Source organism: Atta cephalotes, assembly GCF_000143395.1.
Source record: "Atta cephalotes unplaced genomic scaffold scaffold00021, whole genome shotgun sequence".
In the NCBI taxonomy this organism is placed as follows: domain Eukaryota; kingdom Metazoa; phylum Arthropoda; class Insecta; order Hymenoptera; family Formicidae; genus Atta; species Atta cephalotes.
The window spans coordinates 1,933,268-1,949,624 of record NW_012130085.1 but is presented as its reverse complement, the minus strand read 5'-3'; the positions used below and the strand labels follow the sequence as shown (position 1 = coordinate 1,949,624).

The 16,357-nt window shown below is 34.2% G+C and overlaps 1 protein-coding gene across 1 annotated transcript in view; it reads left to right on the top strand.

The window, feature by feature from the left end:
- The first annotated feature begins 857 nt into the window (after nucleotides 1–857).
- Nucleotides 858–16,357, top strand: part of LOC105619356 (discoidin domain-containing receptor 2-like) — a 43,595-nt gene continuing 28,095 nt past the window's right edge. Inside the window, exons 1-3 of the mRNA XM_012200876.1 lie at nucleotides 858–948; nucleotides 1,335–1,371; nucleotides 14,260–14,305. Coding sequence (XP_012056266.1) covers nucleotides 858–948; nucleotides 1,335–1,371; nucleotides 14,260–14,305 — 174 coding nt within the window. The remainder of the gene's footprint in view (nucleotides 949–1,334; nucleotides 1,372–14,259; nucleotides 14,306–16,357) is intronic.

Here is a 16,357-nt window from a genome sequence, read left to right as displayed (position 1 = left end):
CTTTTACCGATTCTTTATAAATATTTTTCTTTAGTTAGCCAGAACATTTTTCTAGCAATGTAATTGTTTTTATAATATATAACTGACTTATTCCAAAAGTTTTTTCCCAAAACATAATAAGTTCATTCTTCCATTCTCTCTTATCACGCTTTCCTTCACCGAGAAGGATACGCGGACGCAAGGTTGAGCTAATTGAGCAGGGACTCGATTTCGAGTGGAGTCTCTTTGTGTTTTTTTTTCTCTAGGCGACGCACGTACCGCGGAAACCATCGAGGGCTGACTGGTCGTCCAGGATTGTGCCAAGAAAAAGAAATACGTAGACATATAGTTTTACTCTTAAGTCGATTAAGTTCCTTTTTACTTGACCCTCCACTTCAGGCGCTAGGACAGAAAATATTTCGAGAGGCGGCTTTAAAATCTCCCGGGTGCTCGTGTAGAAACGTGACCGAATAGCGATCGAAGGTTTTATCCGGACCGAAAACAATGGCAGCAAATTGGAAGGCAGGCAATATCACATGGACTTCCGAAGCACGTCCTTGCACAAGCAGCCAAGTCTGTCTTCTCTGCTTTAAATATTGATTCCGGAGATTGGCGAAATCAAACTAGAATTCTTTCTTCTCCCTCCCTCCCTCCGTCTCTCTTTCTCTCTCTCTCTCTCTCTCTCTCTTTCTCTCATAAAATCGATTTTTTTTTCCTATTGCAATGCAACGACAAATGCTAGTTACATAAATATTAGAAATTAAAAAAGAGTTAACCAGGCTCAATAAAAAATATACACGTTTTAATACGACTATTTTATAATTATGTTTACAGCTATTTGTCGAATGCTCTGATGAAGTCATCACTCAACGGAGAACATGAAGACCGATTATTTATTGATAATCGCTAGGCTCTGTACGTTATTGATATTGTTTGGACCACTGATGGATGTCCATTCACTCGATATACGTAAGTATAATTCGAAACGATTAAATGCACAATTGAATGATTGCAAGCATAAAATGCATAAAACTATATGAAATATTTTTATTTTATAATTTTTGAAATAAAATATATTTTACAATCTAAATATACGTAAAAAAATTATGCATGCTTTATATAGGACATAGCTTTATTTTTGAGAGTAAAATTATATATATCTCAAATTATTTTTACTTCTATCTCGGAAAGCACATTCGTGTTTTATTTATTTTATGCTCATTTATATATTTTTAGAACGTAGCAAGCACTAATTAAAAATGGTGTTTTTAACTGTAAAAAATGTTGATATTCTTCGAACGCTATAATAACTACGTAGTTCTTGTGGGTAATGTGACAGGCAATAACAAAGAAAGTCTCGTGCAGTCAGCTGCGCGAGAAGTCAAACGATGTGTTTTCGAGCGAATTCCGGGCTGTTGCAGCTGCGGAAAGCCCATTCTGCAAAGGTGCTATCCTTACCTTGCTCCATGCCGCATCCGCGGCTTTCTCTCCATCTCCTTAGTTCGCTCTTTCTCGGCTGTCAAATTTTTCATCGGGAGCAGGTGATTTCCGAGTTTTTATTTTCCTCCGGCCTGCACTACGATGGGGGTGCTATCACTCTGAAGTAATGACTCGCTATTCTCCATCCGCCCGGGGGATCAATTATTTTGAATCTAATGCGACAGGATAAATTGCATCCCGCCGAAGTCTCCTTGCGCCACCCTCTCTTCCTCGATTCCTTCATCCCTTCCACATCGGTCGCCGGCATAGAGAGCGGAGCAATTTTGCGCTAAAAGGCGCGCCACCTTCGGAAAACAATTCCCTCATTATCCCGAACCTAGCAGGCCGCCTTCCAGCTCGACAAATTGGTCAGAAAATAACGTGTATCGATTGCTTTACGTCCCATATATACCGAATATTTAGAAAATTCTCTAGAATTTCATAATAAGAAATCTGATACAAAAATCTAAAGAATATGCTCAAAATCTAAAGACTACATAATGCACACAAAGTTATTTATTATATTCTACTTTGATATGAATTTTACCATATTTTAAAAAATAACTAAACTTGAAATACTCTATTTTCAATAAATAATATTAAGTGGCTTAATATTCAATCGTCAATTTATCACATTATTCCTTTATAGATTTTTCTAGCTTATTCAATATAAAAATGAATTCAATAAATTTTTTCTACTACGTTATAAATGTCTAAATAATAAATAATTTATAATGAAATTAATTTTTGTTGGATATATAAATTGTCACTGAAAATCGTTTACCAACAAATCTATTGAAATAATATGTCAATGCTATATGATTCTTGACTTTAGAATCATAAATTCGATATTTTTACTTAAATAAGAATGTTTAAAAAGAACAAATAATAAAGCAAATATCAAAGAGCTGAAGACAGTGAAAAGAAATTTAAATCGAAAAGCTTTTCAGAGTATATTTAACATCATCCGGATCGAAACGCTTCGATGATTTTTATCAAAGACGATCGTTGATTTGCGTTGAGATACTTGAGTGGCGCTCTTTTTTTTTGTGGTATAAAACTCAGCAAAATTCTTTCTTCGTCAATCGATTATCGGCATATAAAGCACTATGGTTACCGAAAGAACGTTCAAGCCGCTTAAGAAGTTCCTGAGATTATTGATGTTTCCGCGAAGACCGCAATAAAGGCTCGTGTCTCTATTTCCGTTTCGCTGTAATACGATCCATGATGGTGTACGTGCTCAAAATATTATTTCTTTAGAATGAGACACGCAAGTTTATATAAAAGTCCCACTTTCGCTTGAATATATTAAAGACTCTTTTCTTTTCTCTAGTTTCTGACTATCTTTCGACATCTTTATAAACCATCGAATATCTTTTAATCATTTATTAATCAAATGGAGTACCAGTCTTAAATCACGCTAAATATAGAAAATGCATGTACACTTGCGTCATCGCGTTACATGTACGACTATGTCATATTTTACGAAAGGTCAGCGCCATTACTCTTACACCTTCCTCGTGGTAACGACTTCCTCGAGAGACGACTTAATGGACGAAAGGTCGTAGAAGCGGAGGAAACGACGAGGAATACCTAGCACGTAGAACACCGTTGACACAAATGCTCTGACTATTATTTAAGGATATTTTCCACTCGGAACTATGGAAATAGTTATCTAACTTTAAAGTGTATGTATTCGACAAAATAATACGTCTATCAATGAAAAGTAGCACATCTCACATCAGAACTACTGATTTGTCAAAATCTAAATCTTTAACATTATTCCAAGGCTTTCGCTAAGCATTATGTTACCGGAAACGAGATAAAAAAACCTGGTAAAAAGCAGATTATAAGCAGATATGAAAGAAGAGTATATAGGACAGTAGAGGATTTGGAGGGCAAAGGATAGGATAAACAGGCGACTATTGTTGCGAGCTTTCACCGGTTCTAAGTTCCGCTAGCGTTTTCCTCGTTATGGTAAATGGTCTTGTCTTCGTGGTTGAACAAACAGTTACACAACGATAAGTGCTAGCGTCGAGTGTAGTCGGCTACCTTCTCGAGACAGTTTCAAGGACCTTTGCTCTCTGTTCTTCAGTTCCTTTGAACGAACAGTAGTTTCGTGACTATCGTAGCTGAGATTCTCTGTCCGGTAAGTTCCGAATGATTGCTAAAGATGCACAAAGGTTCCCATTATCCTCGAGCAAATCATTCCGTTCCACACCACTGGAAATGCACAAGTACAGGCACGTTATTACTTCGGGGATGTACCTGTCTCAGCATACCGACAGAGCAATGAGATGAACAAAGAGGATATATATCAGAAGTAACAACTAAACTTATATTGGAAGGTTAACTTTAGAATACATGGTTTCTAATGTAAGTTTGGAATATTAACGTAGTACTATATGTGAGATATGTAAACGAATAGGAAACTATATATGGCTCTCTTCCTTAAAAAAGGAACAACTAAAAAAAACATCACAACTAAAAAAAAATGTCATTTTCAAGTTGAATATATATAATTAAACATTATTATATATCTCAAAATCTCAAAAAATAAAAACTAACATAATTTCGTAAAAAATCAATCGTCATAACTAGAAATGGGCGGTTTTTATCAAAATGAGTTATGAAACAAAAGTGACAAAATGCCATTTGATCATATTAAGAATATTCTTTTTATCAATTTTATTTGATTTATCAATAATTTTTGGTTAAATTAAAAAATAGATTTTTCCTTTTTCTAAGAAAACTTAATTCTTTTAATGTTACATTTAAGATAAAGGAGAGATATACTAATGTATCTCGGTAACTTTCTAGTAAAAATCTAGGCAACAGATTTTTTTATAATTTCAATTTCTAGTTATCAGTCTTTTTATACATCTATCACAGCAATTTAATGATTTTGATAAATTTAGATTAAATAATCAATTAAGCATTTAATTAGTATAGATTAAATATTCAATTATGTATTCAATTAAATATCATTTAAATTAGGTATCAAAAAACTGATTCCAAATTATTCACAGAATGTATAAATAAGAAACGAAATAGATCTAGGTCATAGTATATACTTTACACTATTACGAGCTCTGTCTGTTTCACCGAAGAAACTTATGATACTCATGATACAAACTCATGATTTGAATATGCAAATCACAATGGGTTATTTTAGCAAAGATATGCAAGAGTGTAATAAAACTTTTTAATGAAACTCTTCACAGTCTTTTTTAATACATTAAAAAATGTTTCATGTAAATATGTGAACGATCGTAAACTTGTAAAGTAATCTCGTGAGAATATGTTCCACATCGTAAAAGACAAAAACGATAATCAGAAATCGAAAAAGTGTCTCAAACTCTTAATGATTTATATAAATTTTCTTCTAAGTCATTGTATATACCGTAGTTCTATCCGATTTAATATTCGACTGCAGTACCTCAAGCGTGATCGTTTAAACTTCATTCCAAAGCACTTCCGAAAAAACCCTTTATTATTCCAAACGCCTATTTCCATGCACGAGAATCCGTTCGAGAGTGATCTATACATTTTCTTCAACGGGGCTACCTCTCATAAGTCGACCAGGAACGTTTAACAACGTTATAACTTCGGTAACTAGGGCAAATTTGCCGGCAAAGGAGATTTCTACACGTCGTTCTACTTTCTCGCCGATAACAAATTAGCCAAGTTCAATATTTGACTTGGTAATGATTTCGGCATCGCTCACATTACTTACATGGCCTATCCATATAGACACATAGCGCTCAGTGACAATTTACCTAGCTTACAAGAAAATCAATCACAATGAGTATTAGCAGTTCATAAACGAGACTCTAAGTTAACTTTATCTATCAAATTATTAATATTATAATTTGATTTAATTACATATCTATAATCTTAAAAATTGCAAACTTTTATTTAAAAAATCTTGTTTATCAGCATCGAGAACACAAAAAGTTAATTGAATTGTTTTTAATTTTTTTAACAGACAATATTTTTTGTCTAAATACTAAAATATTTTGTATGTTTAATTAGTATGAAATTATTTATCAATGATTGATTGATTTCTTCAATATTATATAACCCACTTTTATTACGTGACCAGCAAATGACTCCACGAATTAATATTAGTCGCTTATAACCATTATTATCCTTTGTAAAATTTAATTGATTTCATTGTCAGCGATTATTAACAGAGAAATCATATTTGTGTAATATTCAACGCGAGCATTTATTTTTCATGCTCGCACATTATATGTTATAGAGACTGATCAAAGGATGATTTAACCTGTCAAATAATTAGAGATGATCCAATAATTACAGGAAAATTATGAATTAAGACGAGATAATAAGAAAGAGAGATGATATTACAATTTCCCGCGTACATTTTTCTAACTTCGATTAAAATCCAATTTTTCTTCGTCGCCTATCAAAGGTTATGCCGATAGATCAAATTCGCTACACCTTGGCGGTGACTTTGATGCCCCAAGAAAAATTCCTATTTTTTTTCTCCCTCTCGCAACCCCATCCTCGCTTTCTCACGTCACCCCGTTTAGTCCGATATCGCATCCGACCTTTTTCCCATTTTCCACCAGACGATTCTTCCGCCTAGCCTTTCAATTTGAAATGCAGAAGAGTTCCAAGCATTCCCGACTAAATCCGGATTCGTGTTGTCGTCGGTTAATTCTCGAGCGTGCTATTTTTCGCGCGTAACATCGCTTGTTCTATTGTCAATTCTTCGTGTTACTTTTGAATGAGATCAGCTATATGAAAAGAATGATGATATTGATTTTACATAATTAAATTTAACTGTTTATTTCAAATTAGTAATATTTGGATGTGATTAACACGACATATCTATCTAAATTAGATTTCTGAAACTGGAGTGTTATATCACTCAAATAAATGACTTGATATAGACTATTATTAATTGACAAAATTAATTATAAGTTTCCGAAATTAAGTTTATTTAATACAAAGTATGTATTTTTGTATAATATAAAGTGAAACATGTTATATTCAGCTTTTACGATAGAAATTATAATCGAATGTTAAGTAAAAAGTAATAAAATATATTTTATGATATAAGCAAAATCAATGTAAATACATTTCCTCAGCTTTCGTTTGTCCGAGCATCCCCATCTTCTTTTCTTCTACCGCTCAGCTAAATCGACCATCTGCGACAAGAAGCAGCCTGGCTTTCCTCGGATTTGAAATGCAGAGTAGTTTTCCTCGAGAATGAAAACCCACAGTGAGGTGGAAACGTCGTCTTGTCCAAGTCTAAGTCGCTTTGCCGGTTAATATCTTTGGGTCTTATCTTCCCGGAAATAAAATAAAATTTGCCCACGATGTAGCTCATTGTCTCCTTAGTTGGCATCTTTATTCGTGGTTATCATTCCTTTTTACCTCTAAATCAATTATTTCTCCCCGAATTCATATTGAAAAGAAAATTCGTGATGCAATAAAATCCGAATTCGAATTTAACAAAAATCTTACAGTGAAAAAATTATTTAAATGTTAGAAATGTACCTATACATAATTTGCCTTTCAGAAAAAAATGGAAAACAATGAAAAGAAAAATATTAAATACATTTCTAATATTGTAAGATTTGTATGAAAAAGGAAGAACATTAACAAGTTTTAATTAACTACGTTTTAATTTTTAAAATAAAAATTTCGTTTATTATTTTTTTCCTTTTTATTAATTTTATTAAATCATTTAGATAAATATAATTATATACTTAACACACTAATATAGAAATTATATTTAGATTTAAAATTGTTCGTTCTATCAACTCCCAAAGTATAATGCAAAGGAAAAAAACTGTTAACCGCATTTGAGACATAAAATTATGACTCGATAAGTAATTTTTTTACCTTTTTTTTACATTTAATCACTTTCTCTAATATGAGAGAAAGTGATTAGAATTTTAACATTGAAAAATAAGATATATACATAATACTTGAAATTTATTGAGAAAAATATTTATCAAACTGAGTTATAAACAAAGTATATTTTAATATTTATCATCTAACACTTAATTATAATTATATGATTATAAATTCTGTTTGCAAAATTTTGAATGTAAATATATTATAACGAAATTCATACTTTATATACTAGAAAATATATGTTTTATATTAAATAAACTTAATTTTATAATCGATCAGAATTTATTAAATCTTTTATTAAAAAAATAATTTATTAATAAAATAATTTTATTAAAAAAAATAATTATTAAAAAATATAAGCATTTTTTCAATTTCGAAAATCTTATTTAGTTATACTGAATGAATTGGTTGATTTTATTCTGTTATTTTAAGTAGGAAATCAAGTTTTTTTTGCCTATAGATGCCTTATCAGAAAGAATGACAGAATATTTTTCGTAGATCACTCTTTGCTTTTTATCTTTGGGTGGATGAAAGAAAACGTCACGCTTCTAGTGGCTCATTGTCTTTTCAACTCATCTTTACTTGTCTTCTCTTTTCATCGTCCAGTCTTTCTCATCTAATCTCCAACGCACTCGGTAGCTCTTTTCTAGGCGAAGCAACTTGGAAAAGAAATTCAAATGAGCGACACGATGAAAGTCAAGTTACAGTCGCATGCTTGCAAATAAAAAAAAAGACCAAGTCATCCTTAAAAACGTGGAGATTTGACTGAATTTATCTTTGAAATCTGTTGAAATATTAAACATCTTTTTAGTTTCATATATTATTTACGAGAGAGATATAAGCATAAACGTGTTCATTATATGTTGAGTAATATAAAATGGTAACTCATTACGGTTTCATGCATCAAAGAATATTGTTTACATTATCCAACAAAAATACTTGCATAACGAAAATTTTAAATTGACAAACTATTTTCGTCGTATGGAAAATCTCTAACAAAACATGTCAGAATAATATTTAAAATAAGGACAAAATTGAATGAGCAATAATATTGCAAACTCAAAGAATTTCCTTTCCTTCCGTATATAGCTCAGGAATTTCTTTTGTAACTTTTAATACCAGAAAAACATTTCAATTCTTTGCTAGCCACAAAATTTCGAAACCAGGCGTAGAATGTAGGTTTGGCTGAATTGCCTCTTGAATACTAGAAATACGCAGAACATAGTCGAATCGAGCGGAGTTGTCGTGCAGCTGATGTAAGTAAAAACGCGCTGAAATGTTCGGGCGACCGACGAAGTGTAACCGGAGCTTGGCAGTATACGATTGAAAAGCTGTTCTATTTGTTGCATAGCGAAAGCACTCGTCCCTTTCCTCGCATTTAAAGTTTCGGCGGGCACTCTCCGCATGTTTTAGAAACCATCTGTCTTCGATCTAAAGTTAATCTTCGATTTTTGTCTGTGTGATAAATATAGGCGGTTTCAAACGATATGACCAATGTATGTCAAATTATCAAATATTATACATACATTGAAAAGAGTCTGGTAATAAAGCTACCCAATAGTAAGTGAAATAATTTCAATCAAATATTCGATTAATATAACTAAAAACAATTTTACTTTATATTTTAAATAGAAAATATTTGGTAATTATTATCAATCAGTTGGTTATTAATATTATTTAGTAATATTTAATAAATATTTAGTAAAGTAAAAAGTATTTTTAGTTATATCAACCATTTGATTAAAATTATTTCACTCAACATTTGATAGCTATTAGCAAACTCTTTTTGTAATGCACACACATACGTAGGTCGATATTTAGTAAATGTGGGTAAGTTGACGTAAATTAGCCATATCGTCTAGAGCCGCCTTAAGATGGTCTCCCGTATATTGGTCCATTGTTTCTTTAGTCACCGTCATCTCCGCACTGCCTTATTCTTTTCCGGTCTCGTACACCCCCGTAGAACTGATTTTCTCAACATACTTTGGAAAAAAGGGTTTATACGATGGCGCGGGGTTGAAACATAAGAGCGCAAAAGGACATCCGATCGGAGGAAGAGGACGATAGAAACGAAGGAGTGGCCGCTGAAAACCATCTTCCGGATAATCGTATTACCCGCTGGCATTGTCTACGGCTAGCCAATTCGAAGTAATGAGACACAGTCGGTTGCGGAGAACAATCGGGTTTCCACGGCGTGCAGGCGCCGCGACGTGCCTTCCTACCTTATCCCGTCTTCCTTCTCTATTCGTCATCCTTACTATCCACCTGCCTTCCACCCGCGCAATGTCCTCCTTCACTTTCGCGTCTGGTTCCTCCGTTACTATCTTCGCCTCGCCCTTCTGGTTTATAAGGAACACGTCAATCCTACGACCCGTCGTGCACGTTAAGTCTCATCCTATTCCATTCTCATTCCCCGCCAACAATCGAGCTTCGCGCGCATGAATGCCTCCTCTTTCTCACTTTATGGAATATTCACATTCTATGTTATCTTACACGCGTTATATAGACAAAATATATTATATATGCATCGTAAATACATCAACAATAGCGATTTAAGTAAAACAATAAATTATAAAATAGTTCACAAGAAAATTTTTAATTTAAAAAATGTATTACGTTTACATATCGTCTCAGATAAATTGACAATTATAATTGGAGCAATTAACAGAAAAACTCTTTTTAATATTTATTTAAGAGTATTTAAAGATGATTTCTTGAAACGTCTTAAATTTTTCTGTGGAATTTAAGATAATTGAAACGTGGAATATATTGTTTTCCGGTATAATAGTCGAGGGAATATCTTGTTTGTGCTCCTTGCTTCACATCGATCGATTCTGCTCATCGCATTTTTTTTTCAATACTAGCTCGTAAAAGACACGTCAATCCCGCGACCCATCATATACATTAAGTCTCTTATAAAAGCAACCACCTGAAGATAATTCTTCTCTTTATTCCATTTTCTTTTCCTTCGGTTTCCTTTTTTCTTTTATTATACAATGCCTTCTACTACATATGTAAATCTTGTTCTATCACTTCAAGACATTTGTAAAATAACTTTAGCGTTTTAGAATTTCGATAGCTCGAATGCAATTAATTAATATGCGAAAATTTTATTAAACTCACGCGTTAAATTATTTTTTAATTATTTCTCACGAGGGTATTTACGTGCCACGTATATTCGCCTCTCGCTATTTCGTCATCACTACGGCAATATGCCTGTTAGTTCGTAAACTCTCCCAACATACCCTCCTATTATTTTCCTGGCTACTGATTTCATCCGGGTATTTCGCTGACGCTAATTAAAGTACACGATAGGAAGTCTGTCACTCTATGATCGCGTGTCTTTTCTCACAATGAACTAGGCAGTGCCAAACTATGGGTTCGTTACTACCGATACGTAGAGTAACGTAATAAAATGTAATGAGAATCGAAACATCAGATAATAACATTTGACATGAGCAGAACAAGGAAAATAATTCTAAAGGAATGAAATTACTAATAAGATGGTATGCATATAAATGTATATTCGAATTAATTAGTTAAACATGAAACGTGAATATCTGAAGTATTTGGCCAAATACAATTATATGATTTGCAAATTTACTCTTTTAATCAACGAGAGTCGCTTTACCTTCTTCTAGATTTTATGTGCTCTAGCTAATAGAATTCCGTCATATAGATCGAAGGAATTTTCTCGCAGTGTCGGTGATAGGAGTTCCAGCCTGAGATTCATTGTAAAAGATGTTTGCCGTTTCGCCGAACCATTATATCGAAGATTATTTTTCTTATCACGCATAAAGAGAAAAGATAAAAGATGAGAAATACGGCGTGCATGCTTAAACAAAATCATCGGCTTTGGAATAGTAAATTGAAAGAGATTTATTCTATAAAACTTCGAAGAAAGGCCTTCGAAGAAAAATCTTCCGTTATCAGCAAAAATTACACTTATCAAATTCTCCTCTGTTTCTCTTATCAAATTCTTCTCCGTTATAATATGCAATCATTTCTTTTATATTAAGAGACGAGATCAAATTTTTATTTCGAGTAATACATATAAAATTTCTACGTTAATTGTTATTCAGATTTGTGGAAGTACTTATTATATGTAGCGTCACGCGTATACCTTTCAACATAAAGCTGTGAACAGGTGAAAGCTTCGAAACATTTTCCGGGAGTGGACTGTATGTCCATTTCGTAACTTCACGATTTACGATGTGCGGAACACATAACACGTAAACTCGCGTTCGCGTATTCGTGTTCGAGTGACGCAATATGATACGAGCTCTGCCAACCAGAAACAGTGCGTGAGATTGGGAGGCGCGTAGAAAAGCTGATACACAAAATATGCAAATTGTGTTATGAGTGACATGTCAATAGATGATGTGTGGTACATGAAGATTAAAAAAAATATCATTTTTAATATATATAGGACCACAAACTATTTCATTCGTGCAAGAAGACATTTTTTAATTGAACGCCATCGTCCATTACCATTTTTTTTATTTATTTTATATTTTTGTTTATTTTTCTGTATAGAATTTGTTTATTTTTGAGAAACGAATCAGAGTTACAAGTGATATAATCTTCTTTTTTCTTTTTTACTTTTTACACAAAACATTTTATACTTTTTACATAAAACAGAATTTTATAAAATTTCTTAAATTACAAAAATTTATGCTCCTATATATATATATATATATATATATATATCTCCTATATATCAGAGAAGAATTTCAAATCTTCATATCGAATCCAAAATATTGTTCGATTTTTGTCGCTTCCTCTGAGTAATCCCCAATAAAGCGGAGTTTTATGGATATATAGGTAATAGTTCAACATTCGATTGGAAACTATTTTTATCTGTAGCGCAAACGTATTGCCATGTATGTAATCCGGATCATTCTCCCTGAAAGAATATATACGTTCCTTGCGAATAATGTTAATAACGGGCATTAAATTAGTGTCACTAGTTTAAATTTAACTGTCCTGTTGAAAACTGGTCGGAATTGCTATACGATGACTTTGGTCTGGAATTCTATTGTAGTTTCTCTAATACACAGGCGCGCGCGTTTGGTCTTTAACTTTACGACGTTCTTCCGACTCGCTTATTACAATAAACACGCCGTTACGATGGACACCTCAGAAGCCACTACGGGTACAGACTCCGGCTGGCCTTAATATTCCGACAAAGTGGCCGGGAACAATTTCGCGACTAACGCCGTGACATATTAAAATGCACGTTATTACGTTCGCATAACTCTTTAAAGCTTAATGAAAAATTAGCCATTAAAAATATACACATCTTGAAAAGGATTATAAGCTCCAAATATCAAGCTTCACTTAACATGCATAACAATTTTTCCTAAAATGAAATATTTGACACATATTTTAAATAAAGTATCTAAAATGCATTAAAAAATCCATACTCAGCTTATTATTTCATTAATAATATAATTGTTATTCACATCATTATATCTCGCGCATTTTAATTAAATTACTTATAATTATTCACAGTTTCGGCCTCGCTTATGAATAGTGTACGCATTGCAATGATAATCCGTCGAAATAAAGAAAAATGATAGGAGGTAAATAATAGTAAGAATAAAGAGGCAAATTCCGAAAAACTATAGAACGTTGCTTGTGTATAACGGGAGACATGTGATATTTCATATATGAAAAACGTAAAGCACGTACATAGTATAATAAAATTCCGGTTCTGACGAACCGGATGCTTGCATATCCGCGAACTGTACACGTCGCGTTCCCCATTCTATTCATCGATATCCTCATGGATCGACAGTTGATATCAGGTAAGAAATTCACATTCGATCAGACACATCCATTTACGAGATAAAATATAGTCTAGTAGCGTGATGGTTTTCCGAATAGCGTCCCGCGACATCGGTGAGAGTCTAAACGATGTGCGTGTGTATGTATATGTATACATGTACATAAAACGCTACTTTATATATTATTATATTTACATATATGTGCATTTTCTTTGAAAACTCTCGTACGAACGAGCCACCCTCTTCGCAGTGCCACGCAGTGCCTGTCTTCCCATCGAATTGCAGACGGTGAGGGCATGATGGGTGGAAAACGGAAACATGAACGTGTTTCGTGTTAACGTCGCCGCAAACACACTCGCAGATGGCGATCTACGTATCTCACGGCACGTAAATCCGATCCCCTACCACGGGCGACCAAGGGCTGTTGCGAAGTTCTGTCGTGCATTTCTGATGGCTATCATTTGGTATTGTAATCCAGACACCGGGACGAGAGCATGTACGCGATGATAATGGACGAATAATCGTCCAGTCTATCGACGTACATCGCTAACACGATTTTCGAATTGCGCCTCGAATGCGATAACGAGCCGATGAAGCGACTATCAATTATCTTGTAATAAGCTTGGCAAATTTTGCCCACAAACAAAACAGCAACGTTGCCATCGACGTTCTACCATTAACGATGATTATCAAATTGTTATAACAATGCGATAAAATCTTTAGAAAATCATCTGGTGAATCCTTTGTGTGCTAATTTTTAAATAATACTATGTTCCTTTTAATCATAATTATAAACAGAAATCGGATAACTCGTAAAAATGAGAGGCAGGTCAAGTGCGGTTCAGAGAAACATGGGCATGCTATCGCACAGGATCAACTATCCCTACAGTTCCATTCGTGCTTAGTCGAAGGATTATAGGCGGAACACCTGACGTACTCCCATCGGTCCGAACGAATCGAGAACCAGACAGAAACAAACAAGAGAAGCTATCGGGGAATGGGAGGGAAAAAAAGATTTCACCCTAGCATAGTTGAGTTCGAACAGGTAACATCGACCCTCCAATCCGGAATCCTTATTTCAAGCGAGGACAAACAGGAGGAGTTGCCGTGCAAAAACGAGACCCGTCGCGTCGGTCACCGTACCCTGTTCATCCGTGCGGACAAACGTACCCGAAGAACGGAGAAAGCCGATTGTACAAAGAGCATCGCGACAGGAAAGTTTCCAAGCCGGATTTTCATTCGATAGTAACAGGGGACAAAGTGGACCAGGTGACGCGGAGAACACCTCGCAGGGAGCTTTACAATATTCGTATAAAATGTTAACGTGTGTACGCATACAGAATTAACTTGAGCGCGTTCAACGTCCTCATAAAACGTCCGATTTGTTCGAGATTTGATTCTCAAAAATGGTTGTTTCGCGTAATGTACAAACTGATGATAAAAAAGAAAAGAGTTTTCATTTTTCTACGAATTAACGAAAAAGTACTGTTATGCCCGACGTGGAAATAATCAAAGCAAAGGTATAAATGCATTCACCAAGAAATACCATAGCCAAAATGCTGCAAATTTTACAGAAATTCACGAAATAAAAGTAATGCGTATTTAAACACGATTAAGTATTACAACAGCTTAAATTGCCTCAATACATCGTACGGATTTAATGTTGTGAGACTATGAAAGCGCCAAGATTCACATCCGCCAGTCCTGAAGGTGTCTTCGTGGCGCTGACTGCGGCCGAGATGTCCGGATTTCCGACTGTCGTGTCCCCGGGTTCGCCAAATTGCACGCCACCTGGCAAGACGAATAGTTCGACGTGGAATGCGTCGCAATGAATCCACGAAACGCCTCGTATACCACCGACCTCGCGTCAGGATTCTCTTACCCGGACAATGGGTGCGAAGGTTGTTACTTACTGACCCGAGAGAGATGCTCGAACATTCCGACAAGTATGAGGTTGAATTATAGAAAACAAAGAGTGATTTCGGAAGATTATACTTGAAATATGTAGGTAATTTAACGAACAAGTTTGCCGGACTTTTTCAAGTATCTGCAGTATCGATCTATTGTATTTTACGGGGGAGGAAAGGGCTCGACATTCTAAATGTTTCAGGCACAAAAAATTGAGTCACAATATTTTAATATTCAGTATAATTCTATTTATCTTTTTATATACTTTCATTGTAATCCATCGTTTTATGACTTTCATATCATTTTCCATACGTATTCACTACTAATTTTTTTTTGCTTACAAAAGTTATCATCTTTTCGAGTTATCATGCTTATTCTGTTCTGCAACTTACGCGAAAACTATACAAACGACAAATGGCAGCGTATCGCTTCTCTCGGGGTTTGCGTTATTTCACGTCGTTTGTGACTGGTGCGTCAGCTTCCACTGTTTTCGATCGAACGTTTGACATGTGTTTCTTTTCTCTTATCTGCTGTATTTGTGGATTGGAACAAAGCGCGAAGCGGAAGAATATTTGCACAAACTGGAGAGAAAGATGGAGCGCGAGAATTCTATGAATACGTTACCAAGTCCAAATGCCCATGCGATTTCCATGCGTCTCGCAGGTGTACCGGATGTCTACCAGTATCCGTGAAGTGGTTACAAAATGCCTCTTGTTACTACTATAGCGCAACAATCCGAGCACATAGAAACTTAGAGTAAAGTTCATATCAAATAAGAAGTTATTATGATAAATTGTATACTCTTTTTAAATCCCAATTCTGTTTTAGTTTAATTTAGCTGCGTTCGCTTTGGTGCTCATATCAACGGTTGTAAGCATCATTTATTCTTATTTAATATTTAAAAACAACAAGGATGAAATGACGCTTGAAAAGTGCTGTAAGCGCTGAACGTAGCGAAATTAATGTTTTAAGCAATGAAGCGAGCCATATTCACAATCAAAATGGATCTTGATGCTTAATAATATTTATGTAAATTTTTACAATTTTCAGTTTATTCAAATAGTTAAACTATGTTTCAATACCGACAAATAATCAACGCAGTTTACATAAATTGGAAAAAATTCATTCAAAAATATTATTATATGAAAAGGACAATTTTATGTATGTGTGTATGCGCGCGCGCTGAAATATCTAAAAATAACAGATCTAAAAATTACAGATCTAAAAATAATTTTATTGGGCCATCAAAATAATTACGTAGAAAACTCAAGCATGAGTAATGCTGCAAAAAGTTTTGTCATTCTAACGAA